The sequence below is a fragment of the Choristoneura fumiferana genome, chromosome 9, assembly GCF_025370935.1.
Source record: "Choristoneura fumiferana chromosome 9, NRCan_CFum_1, whole genome shotgun sequence".
Classification (NCBI taxonomy): Eukaryota; Metazoa; Arthropoda; class Insecta; order Lepidoptera; family Tortricidae; genus Choristoneura; species Choristoneura fumiferana.
In genome coordinates this window covers 4,518,676-4,538,222 of record NC_133480.1, presented here as the reverse complement: position 1 = coordinate 4,538,222, position 19,547 = coordinate 4,518,676, and the positions used below count along the sequence as shown (strand labels likewise).

The 19,547-nt window shown below is 39.0% G+C and overlaps 1 protein-coding gene across 1 annotated transcript; it reads left to right on the top strand.

Annotated features, from left to right (window-relative positions):
* Positions 1-3,061: 3,061 nt before the first annotated feature.
* On the top strand, positions 3,062-17,917 carry psidin (phagocyte signaling impaired). Its single transcript, XM_074091983.1, is given in 14 exon segments — positions 3,062-3,248; positions 3,347-3,571; positions 4,387-4,580; positions 7,249-7,938; positions 8,589-8,799; positions 9,484-9,606; positions 10,551-10,655; positions 10,658-10,719; positions 11,751-11,886; positions 11,889-11,940; positions 12,127-12,428; positions 13,618-13,752; positions 13,755-13,831; positions 14,979-17,917. Coding segments are annotated over 14 exon segments (2,733 nt in total). The 5' UTR covers positions 3,062-3,181; the 3' UTR covers positions 15,333-17,917.
* Positions 17,918-19,547: the final 1,630 nt, after the last annotated feature.

The following is a 19,547-nucleotide window of genomic DNA, read 5'->3' as shown; positions in this document are numbered from 1 at the left end:
CACCCGTTCTCTCGAATGACATTTAATGGTGTGTATTTTTTTAGTAATTCAAATTACGGAATAATTCAGTATAAAACTAAATAAAAAAGGTTCAATCTAAACAACGTCATACCTTCATATTACCTTCACAACGATTTTAATTAAGACTTAGCAAGCAAAAGACGCTCAGACCCACGTAAGTAATGTTATCCTTATTTCGTCAGTGAACTTATACGCTGCCCTTGTTTGTCTATAAAATAAGAACTAAGACAAGTACCGTAAACTGCTTCAACTTTGCCCTCTGGCCCCAACATTGCCTGATTCGATTAAGAGTCGATAACTTAGCAATCTTATAGGTTTAAACTTTCATTTACACGGGAATTATTATTACGGATAAAAGTTTAAAAACCTAGAAGGGTGCTTGTTATCGACTCTAAATCGAATCAGGCAATGTTGGGGCAGAGGGCAAAGTTGAAGCAGTTTACGGTATCGGGCAATAACTGGACCATAATACCAATTGACCTTAAGTAATTCGATCGAGTAAATTTTAAAACCGTGCCACTGAGGCTAAATTACTTAATTTTAAGTAAGTAGTTGTAGTTGTAACTAGCTAACTTAATACAATTTTGTAAATTATATTTATGTTTTTAAAATAAACGACTTGGATAATTAATTACGTAAAACCTTATTTCAGTAAACCCTTAACTTTATGTAGGTATAGGTAAACACAGGTGAACTGGATTCGATTTCAATAAACACCTGCTGTAAAATACATATGAAAGATACATTTGAAAAAAAATATCTTACTTAATATTATAAATTCGAAAGTTTGTAAGTCTATTTGTTTGTTTATTTATTTGTTTGTTCTCTCTTCACGTCTATACTTCTGAACCGATTTTGATGAAAGTCGGTTTACAGTTAGTTTGAGTCCCGGGAAAGGACGTAGGATAGTTTTTATCCCGGAAAATTGCATAGCTCCCGCCCGCCAGACAGCGATAAACGACGGGCACCTACTGCCTTTTCGCAACGTAACGTACCCATGGCAACCTGTTTCATTTTGCAACTTTTCATTTCGCAAAATCTAAAACTCTAAATAATTCATGATTTATTTCAGGGCCATCGTGTAGAACCCTTTAGGTTAGGATAGGTTACTTTTATAAAAATCCTGAAATTATTACTGTTTCAGAAATGTGTATTAAACAGTTGGGAAATTAAAAGTTGCGAAATAAAACAGGTTGCCAAACGTAATTCGCCAAAACATTAGTAAACCGATAAACGAATTCTACGCAGGCGGAGCCACGGGCAACAGCTAGTTGATCATAAATATTACTTCAAGGTAATCCATTTTCATATTTTTCACATTAAAATGGCAAAATATCTGTCTCCTTTTTTTTATTCGACTGTACGGAAAATGAGCAAGTGGGTCTCCTGATGGTAAGAGATCACCACCGCCCATAAACACCTGCAACACCAGGGGTATTGCAGATGCGTTGCCAACCTAGAGGCCTAAGGTGGGATACCTCAAGTGCCAGTAATTTCACCGGCTGTCTTACTCTCACGCTGAAACACAACAGTGCAAGCACTTGCTTTCACGGCAGGATTAGCGAGCAAGATGGTGGTAGCAATCCGGGCGGACCTTGCACAAGGTCCTACCACCTGCATACTTGGAAATTACTTCGATATCTAAGTAGGTTTGTGGTAGCATTTTCTTGCAAATAATTAAAAGTTATTTAAGTACAGAAAATTAGCCTCTAACTGGCTCAACCAAGCCAGGTTCTTATCATGTCCGTTTTCTAAATAATATTTTTTATTATTCTTGTCATTTGTACAATAAAGAGTTATACAAAATTATATACAATAAAAACATCCCTCTCATTCTGAGAAGCCTGTGCCCAGCAGTGGAACGTATTCTAAATAGGCTGGGATGATGATAATGATTTTGAATCCAGTACATTTTTTTCAAAGCCTTCAAAATTAGCAACTTACTCATTGCAAAATAGGGAGCGATGTAACTTAATTAGATTACATTACATTACATATGAAATTCGCTTTGAATAATTATTCAATTTAATAACTTTTTCAACATATATAACGCTGCTGCTGTAAGCGACATGTGTAACAACACCCAAAGAGTAGTAAATAACGGGGAAAAGAGAGCCTCTCTCGTCTCATCATGCAGACGGTTTTGAAGCGCCGTCTGCTTCGTAACTGTACCATTGATAATATCCACCATACGTATAGCTATTAATAGTCACAGGTATTCTTTTACTTTACGGATTGCTTCCACTCAAACCACATAAAACTAAAAAGGCTGCAAAGAGAAGTGAAGACCGCTTGAATTCAGTCTTCTTATAAAAACAGCCTCAATTTCCGTTTGCAGCACTGCTTTACTTTATGTGACGATGTGCACGAGTTTCGATTGCAACGTAGCCATCTGTTCCTTGTTGAGCGCGAATAGACGCCTGGCCTGACATAGAGGGTGCTACACAAAAAATATTTGTTACGACGACGATACAATTAAATGCTTTAATAGAAATTACAATACGATTGTCATTTCGAAAATAAAGTCATTTTTGCGGTAATTATCAACGACAAAATTTTTTAAATAAATAAATTTTGTGATCTCAAGCTCAGTGACATCTATCTGAAACAAACGACAACAATCTGTTTTATTTTAGGTTAATAAAGGAGATGGCGGCGCTATCGACATGAATTAGTACGGTATAGGCGACTGTCCCCCCCTGACACACCACTCCTTGCAGTCGGGTAAAAAGAGAATTGATGTGCTTACCGCCATCTCTCGGGTTAAATAGAAAAGGTAAGCAAGGCAGTTAAAACACCACCTCTACTCTATATTGTAGATTCATCTATGATTCCAACCTGAAGTTTTGCATACATTTTGTAAATCCGTGTTGTAGGTATATTTACATCATTAACCAGACGCACCTAGTGCTGAATAAAAAAATGCAGCCTTTAAAAATTAAATGTAGTTTGGATATATTTGAATTACTTAAGAAGTTGATGAATAGCCGCCTTTAAAAAATATTTTTTGCATTTTAGCCTACTGGCAATACTGACATCAAACGTCACTGTCAGTGGTCAGTGAATCGACCTAACCAACGACAACAAACGTGCAGTAAAAAGCTCAAAAAGAGCCGAAAAATCATCTTTTAATCTCAATAAAGGGCTCTATAAATGAAAAATGGCTGTGCGGCCACAGCACATGAACGACGGAGGCATTATTGAGCGCCGGCTACGTCCTATTTACGGTAAAATACGAGTGGCGATCGCGATCTATTTTCTATTCAGACTCCCTGGGAGACGGTTTGTTTTTCGGGTTAAATAGCGTTGTTCCTGTGATTTGTAGATTGGCTGGATAATGGAAATAATAAGAAGGCGTTGCAAGAAGCGGAGAAGGTGCTTAAAAAGAGTCCTTCGCTGCAAGCGGCTCGAGCTCTGAAGGCTCTGTCGCTTTTTAGGTTAGGAAAAGCACCGGAGGCCCACGGCGTGCTGGAGGCCCTGGCGGACGAGAAGCCCTGCGATGACACCACGCTGCAGGCCATGACAATATGCTATAGGGAGTGTCAGCAATGTGAGTTGCAAAATTTTTTCTTTGAGGAAAATACCTGGTAATTAGTTATAATTAAATGGTAGGTATGATTTGACTGCCTTAGGAATTATTAAATAAATACTGTCTGTGATTTAAATGAAACAATTTTTAATAAAATTTAATTTCTCATGATATTCAGTGGAAAATCGAATAAACTTTTTATTCTAATTTAAATTTACCTGAGCATCATTTTGTTTAACTAAGAAGAAAGAATAGCTTAACCATAAAAGTACCTACTCAGCAACTTGCTTTGTCAAATAAGCCTCAGTCTATTTTTGTATAAATATTTTAATTTTTTAAAAACCCTTATTATTTTATTTTATTTTTAAGATTAACATAATAAAAAATAAGCAAATTCCTATAAAAATTTATAAGATCTGCTTTTTGAATGCAATGCTATAATTCACAAGTTTCCGGCTCTGTCTACATTTGGTAGGCTTGGCATTTTCTGACAGTTGTTCATTTAATATAATGTTTTATAGTTATACTTTTTTTTATTACAGACAACAAGCATTAGTAAACTAAATATTTATATGCTTATGTAGAAATTGTAACTTGTTTTTAGAAATACCTACTTCCTGCCAATTTTAAGGAAAAAGTCAAACCCCTCTGGCCTTTAACCCTTTTGAGGGTATAGGAACATTAGATGGAGTTAAAGTGTGTAATGAACCGTATTCCTGGTTATTAAGAATTGACTTAGCAATCATGTTTAAAGACAACTGGAAACTATTTTGCTTATACCAAGAGAATTGTTATGTAAAACAAATATGTTGTTCTAATAATGAATTAAACAACAGTGCACAAGGTGTGCTCCCTGTACGAGGCGGCGGTGAAGGCGGACCCAACTAGCGAGGAGCTCCACTCGCACCTGTTCATGTCCTATGTCCGGGTGGGAGACTATCGGGCACAACAACGGGCCGCTATGGTGCTCTACAAGTTTGCACCCAAGAACCCATACTACTTCTGGGCTGTGATGAGCATTGTACTGCAGGTGTGTTTCAAATTTGTTTCTAGTTTGCCACAGGTTGCATGATTTAAATCAGGTTTTTTATTGCATATTTTTTTTATAAAAATCACTGACTTTAATAATAATTCGAAAAAGGAATCAATTTAGCACTGGGAGTTTTTTAAACTACTGTAATTTTTGTGTCAGTCAAATTGATATAAAAACATTGAATTTTCAAAAATACACACTAAAAACAAAATTAACACTGGTTTTTAGTTGATGGTATATGTGACATTAAACTTTTATTGGTGGTTTTTCCAGCACTATACATCAATTCTACCTTAATAAAATGTTTCTTACAAGAAGAACTAGGGTAATGATCACAAAACCTAATAAAAATCTAAAAAATTACGTTTTTTTTAATCAGAATTTTTTGATTAAATTGTAAAATAATTATTCTTTTCAACCCTGTTTTCTGATAATCGTCAAATTAATTAAATTAAACCTTGAACCAAAGGAACCTAAAGTATGGACCAAAAAAAAAGTAAGTAAGTATGGAGTATGGTCCTGAGATTTTGATGTTACAGATTTCAACGTCCTAAACAAAAGTCTCTAAAAAACTAAACTAAACTCTGAAAGGGACTCCGAAAGAGAAGTAGCACCCTTAGAGGCTTTGTTCAGGACTTTGAAATATATAACATAGCAAAATCTCAGGATATTTAACTGAAGCCATATTTTCCATACTTTAGGTCTGGGGTCCTGTGTGTTTACAAAAACATTTCACAATTCCTCGCCTTCTGATCCAGATGATTTCTACTATCCCTGGTTTTAAGCAGATCTGCATCAACAGTTTAAAAATGAAAGGTGTATTTCACAATCCTTTTTCAAATAATACGGTATTTGACTATTTTGTATGTGTTTTATAAATTAAAGCTACACAATACCTGTTATCGAATAGAGAAACAATTTTTAAAGCTTTAAGTTATAAAGGTTTAAAATTCAAGATTAGAAAGAGAAAGACATACTGGCAAGTGACGTCACACGCCAGTACCGCCATACTTGCTGCATAGAGAAAGCGTTTGAGAAAGAGACAGGTATATAGATTTTTCAAAAAATCGCTATTAATCCAATTTTCAACCGATTTAAGTTTTCTCTTCACTAAACACTGTCAGTATATCTATATTTTCATAATAATATTAAGATATGGCAAATTCAGAAGTTGTCAAATACCATATTATAACTTATAAACCATAATGAAAACCATGTAGAAGGTTCAAGCGTATTTCTGATTGATTATTATCAGTGTCCATGCATACACAATAATAAATGTTTGAGGATTGAGTTCATTGTTTCTTGTCAGTTACCATATTGATTGATAACAAAGCCATAATCAAGATAAGAATTTAGATTAAACTATTATTGCTACAAGACTAAAGACATAAAGTGATGATAAGACATTGGGTTATATGCACCAACAAAGTGCCAAAATATACATGCCTATATGCACTTTTTATAATGCCAAAATGCATATCTACTAAATATTCATACACTAAAATCATGCACAACTCACATTCAAAAACATATATATTTTTTGTATTTATATAAATTAAACGGCAAAAAACCAATAATAAACAATATTCACAACAGTATGAATCATTTTTGCACATTTTGTGTACAATGTACAGTACAATAAAGATTTTTTTCAAATTCTCGCGGAAAAATTGTGACGTTTGTCACCCATTCGTTTGTACGCTGTAAAAGACCTCTTTACGTCAATTGACTATATTTATTGGACAAATTGTAATAATTCTAGTTGGCATGACATCATTTATACAGTATTTCCCATAAATGGCACGTCACGACGGCGTTTCTTGATATACCTAGGAATTTCATGTTCTGGTGGATTTTACCGTCTGGCAGCGACATTTACACACACACACACACACAATACATTTATTAGGTATACAGTCGAGTATATAAATGTAATCTTATCAATTACTTCAAAAATATGCACAGTCACGATATTTAAGGGCTGTTTCACCACCCATTGATTAGTCTTAACTGACGATTAAATGTGATGCCGTCTCCGTCTATTCGAACAAAACAAATAGAGACAGCATCACATTTAACCGTCGTCAGTTAAGACTAATCAATGGGTGGTGAAACAGCCCCTTAATTTAGGATCTACTCAAGATCGAATATTTGTCATTTTGTATGACAATTCAAAGGATTTTTGGACGAAATGAGTCTCAAATTAACGATCGTGACTGTATTATCGAACCAACTGAATCATCGCATTGCTTGACAAGGGAATTCATTATGACGCTTACTGTAAGAATGTTGTGGTGGGTCAGGCTGTTATATGTGCCTTTTGTGCAGACTTTTCTTGCGACGTAAAAAAGCCGTGATAACATATTTTGATACATCTACACTTGCATGTACCATCAGCCAAACATGTGGTCTACCACCCTAAAGTTGATAATCGTTTGCATGTCATAAAACAATAATGCCAATAGACGTGTCGGTCAACTTGAAAGTTCGACTTTAGCGACATTATTCATTTGATAGGAACTTGTTTAAAAATTGATAGACCACTTATTTGGCTGATGGTAGATACTCACATGTACTAGATACTTTATCTTCGTGCCTTTAATCTGATCACATTCCAAAAGGAAAAGGAAAAGGTCGTATTCAAGCACTGTTCTTGTTACAGGCGAAAGAATCCGAGGACGCCGCAAAAAAAGGCATCTTACTCGCTCTAGCGCAACGGATGGTCGACAATTTTATAACTGAAAACAAAATGGAAGCCGAACAGGAAGCCCGCCTTTACATCATGATCCTAGAGCTGCAAGAGAAATGGGAAGACATCTTAAAGTTCATCGAGAGCCCTTTATACGCCAAACTTCTTCCTGGAGCTACCGCACAAGCCTGCATACCCTACTTGAAGAAATTACAGCAATGGCGTCGTCTAAACCTCATATGCAAGGAACTACTCTACGACAACCAAGACCGATGGGATTACTACGTGCCGTACTTCGATTCTGTGTTCCAACTGATGAAGAATTCTGAGAAGAATGATTTGACTGTCGATGATACGGCTGAGAAATGTCACGAGTTCATCTGTCAGTTGGTTGAGAGTATGTCTTCAGGGAGAGTGCTGCGGGGGCCTTATTTAGCTAGACTAGAACTGTGGAAGCGGTTGTCCGTGGATGGGGATCCTACGGAGCTTCTTGGTAGCGGGGTGGCTCTGTGTGTCCAGTATTTGAGGGTGTTCGCTAACAAGCCCTGTGCTGTGCCTGACTTGAGGCCGTATCTTGAGATGATACCGCAGAGTGAGCGCGAGGAGCACTGCAGGGATTTCCTGACGTGCCTCGGCTTTGATGAGAACAGCGAGCCTGATAGTGTGAGTTGTATTTATTAGTTCACTGATACATATTTACTTGTTGTAAAAGCAGGCCAAAGTGGAGATGGGGGGACGCTCTTGATCAAGGTGTCACAGTGAAGCCAAGTGTAGTGTTATTCTGTCTGTTATGTCCCGTAAATAAACTTTCTAAGAAAAATGTTTGCAATGTATTAGCATGCTTAAGAAATGAGCCAAGAAGGAATCGTCTTCAAACTCTAAATTCCTAACTTTTAGTCGATTTGTACCCCATAAATTCATACTCAAATTCAAATTCAAATTCAAATCATTTATTCAGTAAATAGGCCGCAATGGGCACTTTTACACGTCATTTTTTAAACTACCAGCGCTTCCGGAAAGACCATCATTGCCAAGAAGAATGCGCCGCAAGAAACTTGGCAGAAAGTCATTTTTTCATAATAATATAATTACAAATAAAATACTTAAAAACTATAGTATACAATTGAAGATGAAAAAATTACAAAATAAATAAATAACAATAATACAGGATGTACATACTTGATTTGATGATGATACTTTTAATAAGTAACTCAGGAGACGTTATAACGTCAACAACCTACACTAAAATGTTGATCAACCCAACAGTTTGGTGGTGGTATTTTATTATTTGCAGCAACACGATTTTTTCCCAGGCGGACGATATCCAGCGTCACATCTCGTGCCTGTCTCTATGGCGGCTGACGGCGGCGCCGCTGCCCGCCCCGGAATGCCTCGAGCTGGCCTCGACGCTGCGGCGGCACTACCTGCGCTGCCTCTACCGGGGACTCGTCACCGCCACAGTGACAGAGTTCTGCTACGCCGACGGCTACGGGCTGCTCGCGGCGCATCACTATTTCTATGCAGGTTTGGTGCCAAGACGTTTCCACCATGTGCGAGGTTATGTTGCGAGGATGTTTTTCATGAAACCCCAGAACTTACCCAATATACCTACCATACCCTAATATTACTGCAATGTTCTGCCGTCAGAATGCAGCACTAGCACAAATCGTAAGCAGTTTTTTTGAATGTCTTTTAAATGTCCGTAGGATGTCATAATATCATATTATTTCAATTTTTTTTGGAAATATAGCTCTATCGTTACTATCGATGTAAATATCATATTATTTTGTTACTAATAAGTAAATATGTCATGATTAGAGTTGGGACTTTTGGTGGCAATTTTGAACTGAGTGCAGTGGAGTCGTTATTATAGATATTTTTTTAATTCGAACGTGAATGTGGATGGAAATAGATCACCCAAAATCTTACATTTAGTATGGGAGATGTGGAAGTCAAGAGGAGAGGCCTTTGCCCAGCAGTGGGACACAGTTATAGCCTAAATATAAATAATAATAATAAAGTTTTTGCCATTCTGTCATTCATTCGATTATAAAAAGTACATAACGACTCCTCCTCTCCATTTCTTGTCCAAAAATGCCACGAAAATCCTAATCCTAGTCATGATTCGTCATGGCGACAAACTATAAAGAGAACTGACGTTCTTGGCGGTTTGTTTCCCGATTATTACAGCACAATTTTCACTTCCAGCGTCCCAGCTGCAGAGCTCAGCACCTGTGGTCGAAGCGCTCTGTATGTTAGAGCTGGTGCTCCACCACTCGCCGGCCAACTTCCACGTCAAGTTGCTACTCATCACCCTGTATCACTGTCTCGGTGAGTTAGCTACATTGGTGTGCCGAAAAGTGCTCATAATCAAAACGTTTTTTATAAGTAGCCGCAATAAATATTTTTACTTTCTTTCAAAGGGCTCTTTTACATGTCACTTTTTTATACTAAAGTCGCGTTCATAAACTTGTGAGCATAATTTTGATCAAAAATATCTGAACACGCTTCTACATCGTTCAGATATTTTTGATCAGAATTTTGCTCACAAGTCTATGAACCCAACTGCACCAGCACTTAAAGAATATCGCAGTATTCCAAAACTATCGATACGATCCACACACACATATGGCACACCATCATTGCCAAGAAGAATGTGCTGCAAGAAACGTGGCAGAAAGTCGGTTTCTATTTCGGACTATGAAACCTAACATAATTCAGTAAATTAGAAATACTGGAATATAAATTAAAGCGAGGCAAAAAAGCAGCTTCGTCCGTGTACAGTTACCAGCACCAATATCTGATGCAACAAATAGTCCATTAACGCATCCACTGCCACCTGACTTGACTTGACTGACCACTGGTGCCACCGACGCAGATGTGCGTTCAAATTGTATGAATAATTATGACAGCGGCACTGGGGGGAAGTTCCAAAAACGCATATATGCGTCAGTGGCAGTGAATGCGTTAATATCTAATATGACTCTATTTCTAGGGACGGTAGGACGTGTCAGATATTTTTGCACGCTCCGCTGTGGGAGATATTAATGGAGGAGACTGGTAAAGAAAGACAGAAAGAAAAAGTTTATTCGGCAAACTTGTAGGTAGCATACATCAGGTACAAAACTGAATGTTTAATTTAAGTCAACTTAAAGCTAGCCGAAAGGGCTGGCAGCTCAGCAATGCTGGGGTACGGAACCACAGCGCTGATTTTCAGCTGCAGCCAAAAAGGTACTATATTGTTGTTAATAACTGTGTCGTGTTTCGTGTTCCAGGTAACGCGCTGGCAGCGGACAGCATCTACCAGCGGCTGGAAGTGAAGCACATCCAGCTGGTGTCGCTGGGCTGGCTGCACTGCGCGCGGCTCGGCGCCGGCGCCGCTCCGCCCGCGCCCTCGCGCTGCTCGCCGACACGCGCGCCTTCCGCGACCACCACCACAAGGACGTGAGTGCCGCGCTACTGACATCACCTGCCCGATGCCACCACAGGAATGACTCAGTGCAGTGCCCATATGCCCCTAGCATAGGGATGTGTCACTGGTCAAATGCCGCTACCATAGGGATGTGTCACTGCCCGCATGCTACCACAGGGATGTGTCACTGCCCAAATGCTACCACAGGGATGTGTCACTGCCCAAATGCTACCACAGGGATGTGTCACTGCCCAAATGCTACACAGGGATGTGTCACTACCCATATGCTACTACAGGGATGTGTCACTACCCATATGCTACCACAGGGATGTGTCACTACCCATATGCTACCACAGGGATGTGTCACTACCCATATGCTACTACAGGGATGTGTCACTACCCATATGCTACCACAGGGATGTGTCACTACCCATATGCTACCACAGGGATGTGTCAACCCATATGCTACCACAGGGATCACTACCATATGCTACCACAGAGATGTGTCACTACCCATATGCTACACAGGGATGTACAATACCATATGCTACACAGGGATGTGTCACTACCCATATGCTATCACAGGGATGTGTCACTGCCCAAATGCTACCACAGGGATGTGTTACTACCCATATGCTACCACAGAGATGTGTTACTACCTATATACTACCACAGGGATGTGTCACTGCCCATATGCTACCACAGGGATGTGTCACTACCCATATGCTACCACAGGGATGTGTCACTACCCATATGCTACCACAGGGATGTGTCACTACCCATATGCTACCACAGGGATGTGTCACTACCATATGCTACCTCAGGGATGTGTCACTACCCGTATGCTACCACAGGAATGTGTCACCACCCATATGCTACCACAGGGATGTGTCACTACCCATATGCTACCACAGGGATGTGTCACTACCCGTATGCTACCACAGGGATGTGTCACCACCCATATGCTACCACAGGGATGTGTCACTACCCGTATGCTACCACAGGGATGTGAATACACCATTACCATGTTAGTTATATTGGCCTGTGCATTCTTGGTCCCCAGAGCGTGGAGCACCTGACCTACGCGTACAAATACGGCACGTTCGAGAAGCTGGTGGAGCTGGGGCGCTGGGCGGGGCTGCTGGCGCGCTGCGCGTGGGGCGCCCGCGCCGCCCGGGAGAGGAGCCTGCTGGCGCTGCTGGGGGGCCGCCCCAGCCGCTGCACGCGCCCGGCCCCCTGCCGCGCGCGCCCGTGTCAGTACATACACAGTAGGGGGGGCGCAAAAAATACAAAAAGACTCCAAAAAAAACAATCATAGTGTACCGTTTGTCACCTTTTAGATACGAATTCCTTGGAACCAATATCGTATAGATAAATAAAATTTATAGAAAAGTTACGCAATATTACATGGCAATTAACTTTCGCCTTTATTCTTACAGTGACAACCGCGACCTGAACGTCATTGTAAGCTTCGACCCGCCTCAAACCCGGGACCCCGACCTAAAGTCCCGGACTTTTGAAGAAGAAATGGCCTACCTCCGTCTCAAAGACGGTCTAGTGTCGTCAATAGCGCTGTGCATAGAGCTGGCGGACGGAAGATCCGTGGCGGAGAAGCAGGCGCATTATGAAGAACTAGTGCTGTGTGTGGACGCGTTCAGTGAGGCGATGGAGAAGTGTGCCAAGTTGTACTGTGAGAAAAGGAAGTGGAGAATATCTGAGCCGTTCCCTTGTAGGATAATTGGTGAGTTTATTTGATAATCCATTTTGTTGTTATGATCTCTTTATAAGGCCCATTTATTGGAGCATACTACCACAGAATCAAAAGCAGCTATCGAACACATACCTAAACAAGAATATTTTTAAAGCTAGTCGTATTTTCAATAATTACAATGGAATTTGTGACGTATTATGAAAGCAATAAGGTTCAGTTTCCAACTCAATGCTAGTGGTCGCTAAATCACCTCTGCCTTATTAAGCTATCATTAAAGAAAAGAAAAAAAGAAAGAAAATAATTTATTTATAACAGCAATGAAACATAAATTAGAAAATAAAATAAAATAATAATAATAATTTTAATAATAATAATTTTTAAATAATTTATTATTATTATTAATTTACTACACTGAGTTTAAAAAAAAAGCCGTTCCCCACTCCATATCATAATTAAATATCTTGGAGTTTTCCAACTCAATGCTGGCTCCAACAATCTTAACAAAGGGAAAATTAAAACTAATTTGGCAATAACTCGAACATCATCATCATCCAGCCTATATACGTCCCACTGCTGGGCACAGGCCTCCTCTCAGAACTAGAGGGCTTGGGCCATAGTTCCCACGCGGGCCCAGTGCGGATTGGGAGCTTCACACGCACCATTGAATTGTTTCGCAGGTTTGTGCAGGTTTCCTCACGATAACACCGACTAAATAAACTCACTACATAACTCGAATACCGTGGAACATTTACTGAGGTCATGCTAGGGTGGTTAGGACTCTCTTAAGCTGACCTACCTTCGGTGTTACTTCTGGGACACTGTATGAAATGACTAATTTTCTTTTTTACTTCATAATGTATGTACGGTCAAGGAAACTGAATCACGTACCAGGGTGGAACCTTTTCATAATCAATTTTGCTATGATTTCTTTGGCAAATGTATGGGTTGCCAACGTGACATTAATAGCTCAAAGGTGATACAGTTTTCTTAACTGTATGTATGTAAACTCTTTATTTTACAAAAGAAAACAAACAAATACAATTGACAAACTATGCGGACTTATCCCTTTAAGGGATCTCTACCAGTCAACCTTTGAGTGGATGAGAGGAGCAATTAGGTGGAGTTAATCGTGTTAAGCTAGACCACTAGACTAGCACAGAATAACAAACAAGTTTGGTGCCATAAATTACCTAATCATTCCCCGATCTCTTCCTTCCAGCCTTCGTGACCTCCCCCGTCCCGTACCGGGAGCTATACTCGTGCACGCTGCGTCTCGTCGCGGAGCTATCCGTGGGGCACACGGCGCGGGCGCACGAGCTGGCGGCGCGGGCGGCGGCCGCGGTCGCGGGGCGCGCGGCGCGCTGCCCCGGGGGGGGGGTGACGCGGGCTGGGGCATGCGGGACGCGCTCGAAAGGCTGGCTGACTACTTAGAGGTGAGAGTCATAAATCAACTTTTTAGTGCACCTTGTTGCCATGGTAACGTGTCCTGAGTTACTTAATAAGATTATGATTTAATGGGGTACAAATCCATTAAAAGTTAGCAGTTGTGACAGTTTTAAGGCAATTCCTTCACGGCTCGTCTCCTAAGCATGCTAATGGTGTACATTGCAAACATTTTTCTAACAAAGTGTGTCGCTGATGTACCCTGGGTTATGGGATAGAATAACGTACACTAAATAGTTGATTGACCCGCCTATATCCCACTGCTCTCAGAATGAGGGCTTGGGCCGTAGTTCCCACGCGGGCTCAGTGCGGATTGGGAACTTCACACAGACCATTGAATCGCTTCGCAGGGTAGTGCAGGTTCCCTCACGATGTTTCCCTTCAGCGCAAAGCTCGTGGTAAATGTCAAATGTTATTTCGCACATGTATTTCGAAAATCTCAGAGGTGCGAGCCGGGGTTTGAACCCACGATCCTCTGCTTGAGGCTATACGTCAAATCACTAGGCCACCACGGTTTTTTTACAAAGGATGTGTGAGAATAACTTTTTATAAAAAAATCTACTTTATACAAGCTTTTTTTGCTGACCGTACATTTTATTGTCTGTACTTGCACTATCATCTAAACTGCATTTCCGTATCGAATGTCAAGTCGATGCCATTAACATTTGAGGGGTGCCCTCCTGCGTAGTTAGACCATCAGGATGTCACTACAGATTATTGTGTTGTCACTTATCCCCAGATTTAAATGAGAATGCCAATTTTTAAGTCAATCCGACCACTGGAAGTGGATGTTAAACTTGTAAGATTTGACCCGCACATACATAGATACATCGCAAGTTACATAAAAGCTTGTAAAATGAGCATGTTGTACATTCAAGTGCAAATATAATATGTTACTACGGCCTTATTGCGTCGGAATAATAGTCTGTGGTACTTATTTTTGAAACATTGAATAATTTCATATTTTTACACTTAACAGTGTCGCAGTCCGATAAGATAAGATGTGCCTCATTGGTGATTTCGCTGGCGGGTTATTCCAGAATTTATTCCGTATGATTTTTGTGGGCCCATTTTTATGCGTAATTTGACCTGTGAAAATAAACACAGCACTTAATGCCATTATTATTCCCTCCACAGTTCATAGGCATTATAACGTTCCTTCTCGGCGTTTGCAACGAACTCTCAACGCCCACCAACACGAAGAAATCCAAAAGAAAAACCAACCAATCGCCTGACGAACTCAAGACCGCTGAACTACTCAGCCAACTAAACACGACAGTGCAAGATTCCATCACAGAACTAGAGAGAATCATCGAGGAATGGCCAAAGTACTCATTCACAACAACCCTAGAAGACGAACTAAAGAAACTATCCTTAGACAATTATCAAAGTCCAGTCGAAACTAAGCTAATTAACGGACTAAGTGATGTACTAAACGACCTGAGTAATATTCTCAAAAAGAAAACGAAGTATTTGAAGAGTTTGCAATAGGGTTTTATGCATATCGACACAGTGATTTTAATTCCCCTTTTTCAAGAATAAAATTTATCTTAGCTCATACTGTTTCAAGATAATTTAAGAAATGTTAAAAAACACTGTATCATAATATTAAAGTCATAATGAGGTTATCTGAGGCTAGTTGGCGCTATCGTGAAGTCTGTTTAACAACTTCGACGTTTGTGCCAAGTTTGTGATTGGCTAAATACTGTAGGGTCAAACAGACCTCTCGGCTAACGCCATCTAGCGTTATTCCGTCTGTCAAGAGACTCCTATTTTAAACAATGGATATTGTACTCCACTTAAACGGAACCTCTAAGTTCATATTTACTTACAGAGCTCGGACTGATCGTTGCAGAAGAACTTTAAATAAAATTTACCTTACTTATTTAACGTTTTCAAAGACGTCACATGAACGGTCAAAAATCGATAAAAACTTATGACAGAACAAAATACTTACGATTTTCATAATAAAACTTGTGACAACATTAGATACCATAGGCAACTCCAACCTTGTTCTAACCAGAGGCCATAACTTTTCTGGCGCTCGCTATCGCAATCAAATGACAGTTTTTGTATGCGAAATCTGTCATTTGATTGCGATCGCGAGAGTCAGAAACGTTAGACAACACGGTCTCTAAAGACTCCTGTCGGAACGTCGGAACTGCTGTGAGGCATAATAATATTCAATAAATCAACGATTTTGTATTGTTACGGTATATTTTTGCGATTTAAATGTAGTAAAATAGTGCCTCGGTTACTAGCTACGTTCCTGATTATAATCAGGCCATTGTATAGTATAATGTAATGGGTTTTAATTGAACTTAAACATAAGTGCGTCGTTGGAGATCTTAAAACGTCGTTTACATTTTAAGATACGAGACTTTATTGTTTAATGCATTCACTGCCACCTGACTTCCAAAGGTGCCACCGACGCACATGTGCGTTCAAAATGTATGAATAATGACAGCGGCTATGGGCGAAGTTCCGAAAACGCATATGTGCGTCGGTGGCAGTCAATGCGTTAACGTAGTCGGAATCACGATCGTTTTCACTTATTTCTGTCACACGGTGTGGGATGATGATAGAAAGAGATAGTGAATGCGATCGCGAGCGATAGCGTTAGGGCTCATTATTCGAGCGTTTCAAACGCTTCAATTTTGCAGTGTCATTTTTTTTTATGAATGGACTGTTTGACAATTTAGATTATTTTTTAGAAGTCCTGTACCTACTAGATTACCTGGAAACTGTAACATAATCTACCATGTCAACAAAAATGTGCCGATGAAAATAAAATAAAAATGCTTGAGTACCTAATGACCCTTAGACCACGTTGTCGTCTACGGCATTCGGTTTATAAATAATTGACGCCCATATGAGTTCGTGGCAACAAACGAATATTCAGTTTAGACGAATATGTACCTAGCTTAATAATTTGTTGTGTGAATGTTTAAGCCTGAGATGTTGCGAGAATCAACATGCGGGTTGCGATACTTTACATTATATGACGATGATGATTGAATAGTTCTGCGAGCGTTTCAACCTCTCTCAGTTTCCTGTCGCATATATTGAAGAAATGAGACCGTAAGCAAGAAAATTTAATAAAATTTTAATTGTACCGCATGCACACCATATCTATACTTCGTTTTTTTTTAGCATTAGAAAAAGGGTAAACAATCTCAAGAGTCTTTTTATTGAAAAACGTTTTTAAAAAAAAAACAGTTTTACTAATACTTATGGTACCAAAAGCATGTAAATGATCATATGTACTTGCTAATTTGTAGTATTTGCTGTGACTTATTTTTCAAAAGTTTTTTTCAATAAAAAGACACGTCAAGATCGCTTACCTGCTTTCTAATGCAAAAAAAAACGAAGTATTTTTTATATTATAAATGCGAAAGTGTGTATTAGTATGTTTGTCCGTCTTTCGTGTCGAAACGGGGCGAGGGATCGACGGGATTTTTGGCATAGAGATAGTTTATGGGCCAGAGAGTGACGTAGGCTACTTTTTATCCCGGAAAAATGCACAGTTCCCGAGGGAACAGCGCGCGATAACCGAATTCTCGCGGGCGAAGCCACGGGCAAAAGCTAGTTTTATAAAATCGTTCCATTCTAGCTGACTCATTTCTTCAATATATGCGACAGGAAACTGATAGCGGTTCAAACGCTCGTAGAACTACCCGATTATGATGATGATGATGATGATCATTATCACCGCCATGCGGACCCGCAATTTACCGAAACTAGCATGATATTTCACGCACCTTAATAGGGCTAGTGTTGATTTAGAATTGTGATAAAAGCGTGAGAATCGACTATGCCATAGAGTGAGACAAGGATTATCACAAAGTTAAATATTGTATATAAGTATTAAAGTAATTCACGTTTTCGCTGGAAAATTTATGATTTTCATTGTGTACGGAATTAAATGGAATGTTTTAAATATTCGACTAAGGCTGGGTTTTCTAAGGATTTGATAATAAATGTTAGATGAGTAATCTCAAAAACTGTACAGATTTACGTATATTTCGTTCAATCCGCGCTTTATATAATTAGAAATGAAAATTCTTGTAAAAATACTTGTTGCATTTCATTTCTTACACCCCTAAAGTATTAGCTTTGCTTGAACTATATGTTTGAACTCATCATCTGGTTATATTGATTGAGTATAGTGTTAGTGGACGTCTTTATAAATTAATTACTTCTTTCAAGGTCTAAAATGACTGTACAAGGGGAGGGGGGCAATAGAAGGCTTCTATTCCTTCAGGACTTGCCATTCAAGCATCTGAAGTTACCTTACAAACAACCTTCAGCTGCTATTTCTGGTATCTTTAATGGTCATTTTCTAGTTATTTTTTGTGCACAAAGAAGATTACAAATGCGGTAAGCAGTCTCTAGAGGATTTAAACTAATAGTAATTGTACGAAAGTGGACCTCTAGAGCTCTTTAGATATCACAGTTCAATCTAATGCAGGCCATACACACCACGTTCCATAGGTCTACGTGTGCAAGTGTGCCTGTACGGGTAGACCCGGTACATGTGTGGAAAAAGAATAGACCTGTGTAGTTTTTGAATCTGCGTAAATTCTTATTCAGTTATTATTCAGTAGACCTGCAAATGCAGATCTCTCCAGTGGACTGTATAGTGTAGCCAGCATAAGCATTTATACTTGGTTTGGATACGTATTTAACTAAATGTAAACAAACTTCAGCTACATTCAAGGATTATAAACATTTTACTTATCTATCATTGTAATACAAACTAGACTAGTGTATTTGAATACAAAAATGTAAATGTTTAGATAGTTGAATGGGGGAATTTCAATATTTAAGATACCAAATGACATTGTTTTATTAACATTTAATTAAATACCTATCCAAACCAAGTATAGGTGCTATTTGTTGAAAGTTTAATAACAAAATCATCATTAATACATTGTAATTAGAGAGCTCGAATTGCAGTGATGAGTATTTTTTTTATTTTCGTTATGACATGACGATCGACGCAAAAAACATAGAAGATAATAATTGAACAAACTTATTTATGAACTAAAACTTTTTTCAGTTACTAATACAAATCCGTATCAGTACAATTATACATCCCAATGGCATAATTTAAGAAGTTTACGTATGATTTGTCAGTGTGGTCTTATTATTGAGGGCCAGAGATGTCGGTATAATAAATGTATACCTATTACAGTTTTGTATATAATTATAATTTAATTAAACAACCGGTTGCGTTTTTTTTTTAATTATACCCTGACAGCACAACCCCCGACGCAAAGAGAAGGGTTAAAAGTTTGACGCCAATGTCTGTGGCATCGTAGCTCTCAAAAAGATGGATCAATTTCGATGCAGTTTTTTTACGTGAAAGCGAGTTTCCTTGTGATGGTTTTTAGCTGTTTCATTAAAATCGGCTTAGCCATTTTCGAGATATTGAAGTTTGAATCACAACTATCCAGTATGAGTATATTTTTCGACTACTTGGTTAAGGTTAGTAGGTTCTGGGTTGTACTATCCATGCCCTATTTCACGAAGCTGAATTTACAAGCGGTAGTGTTTGTTTAACAGTATGCATTAGAAAAAGACTACCGCTTGCAAATTGTAACTTGTAGGTTCGTGAAATGAACCCCTGGTACCTGTACTTACTTATCCCCATTTCTACAAAGCCGCGCGATGGGGTGTTTGAATAAACATAAAACAAAAACA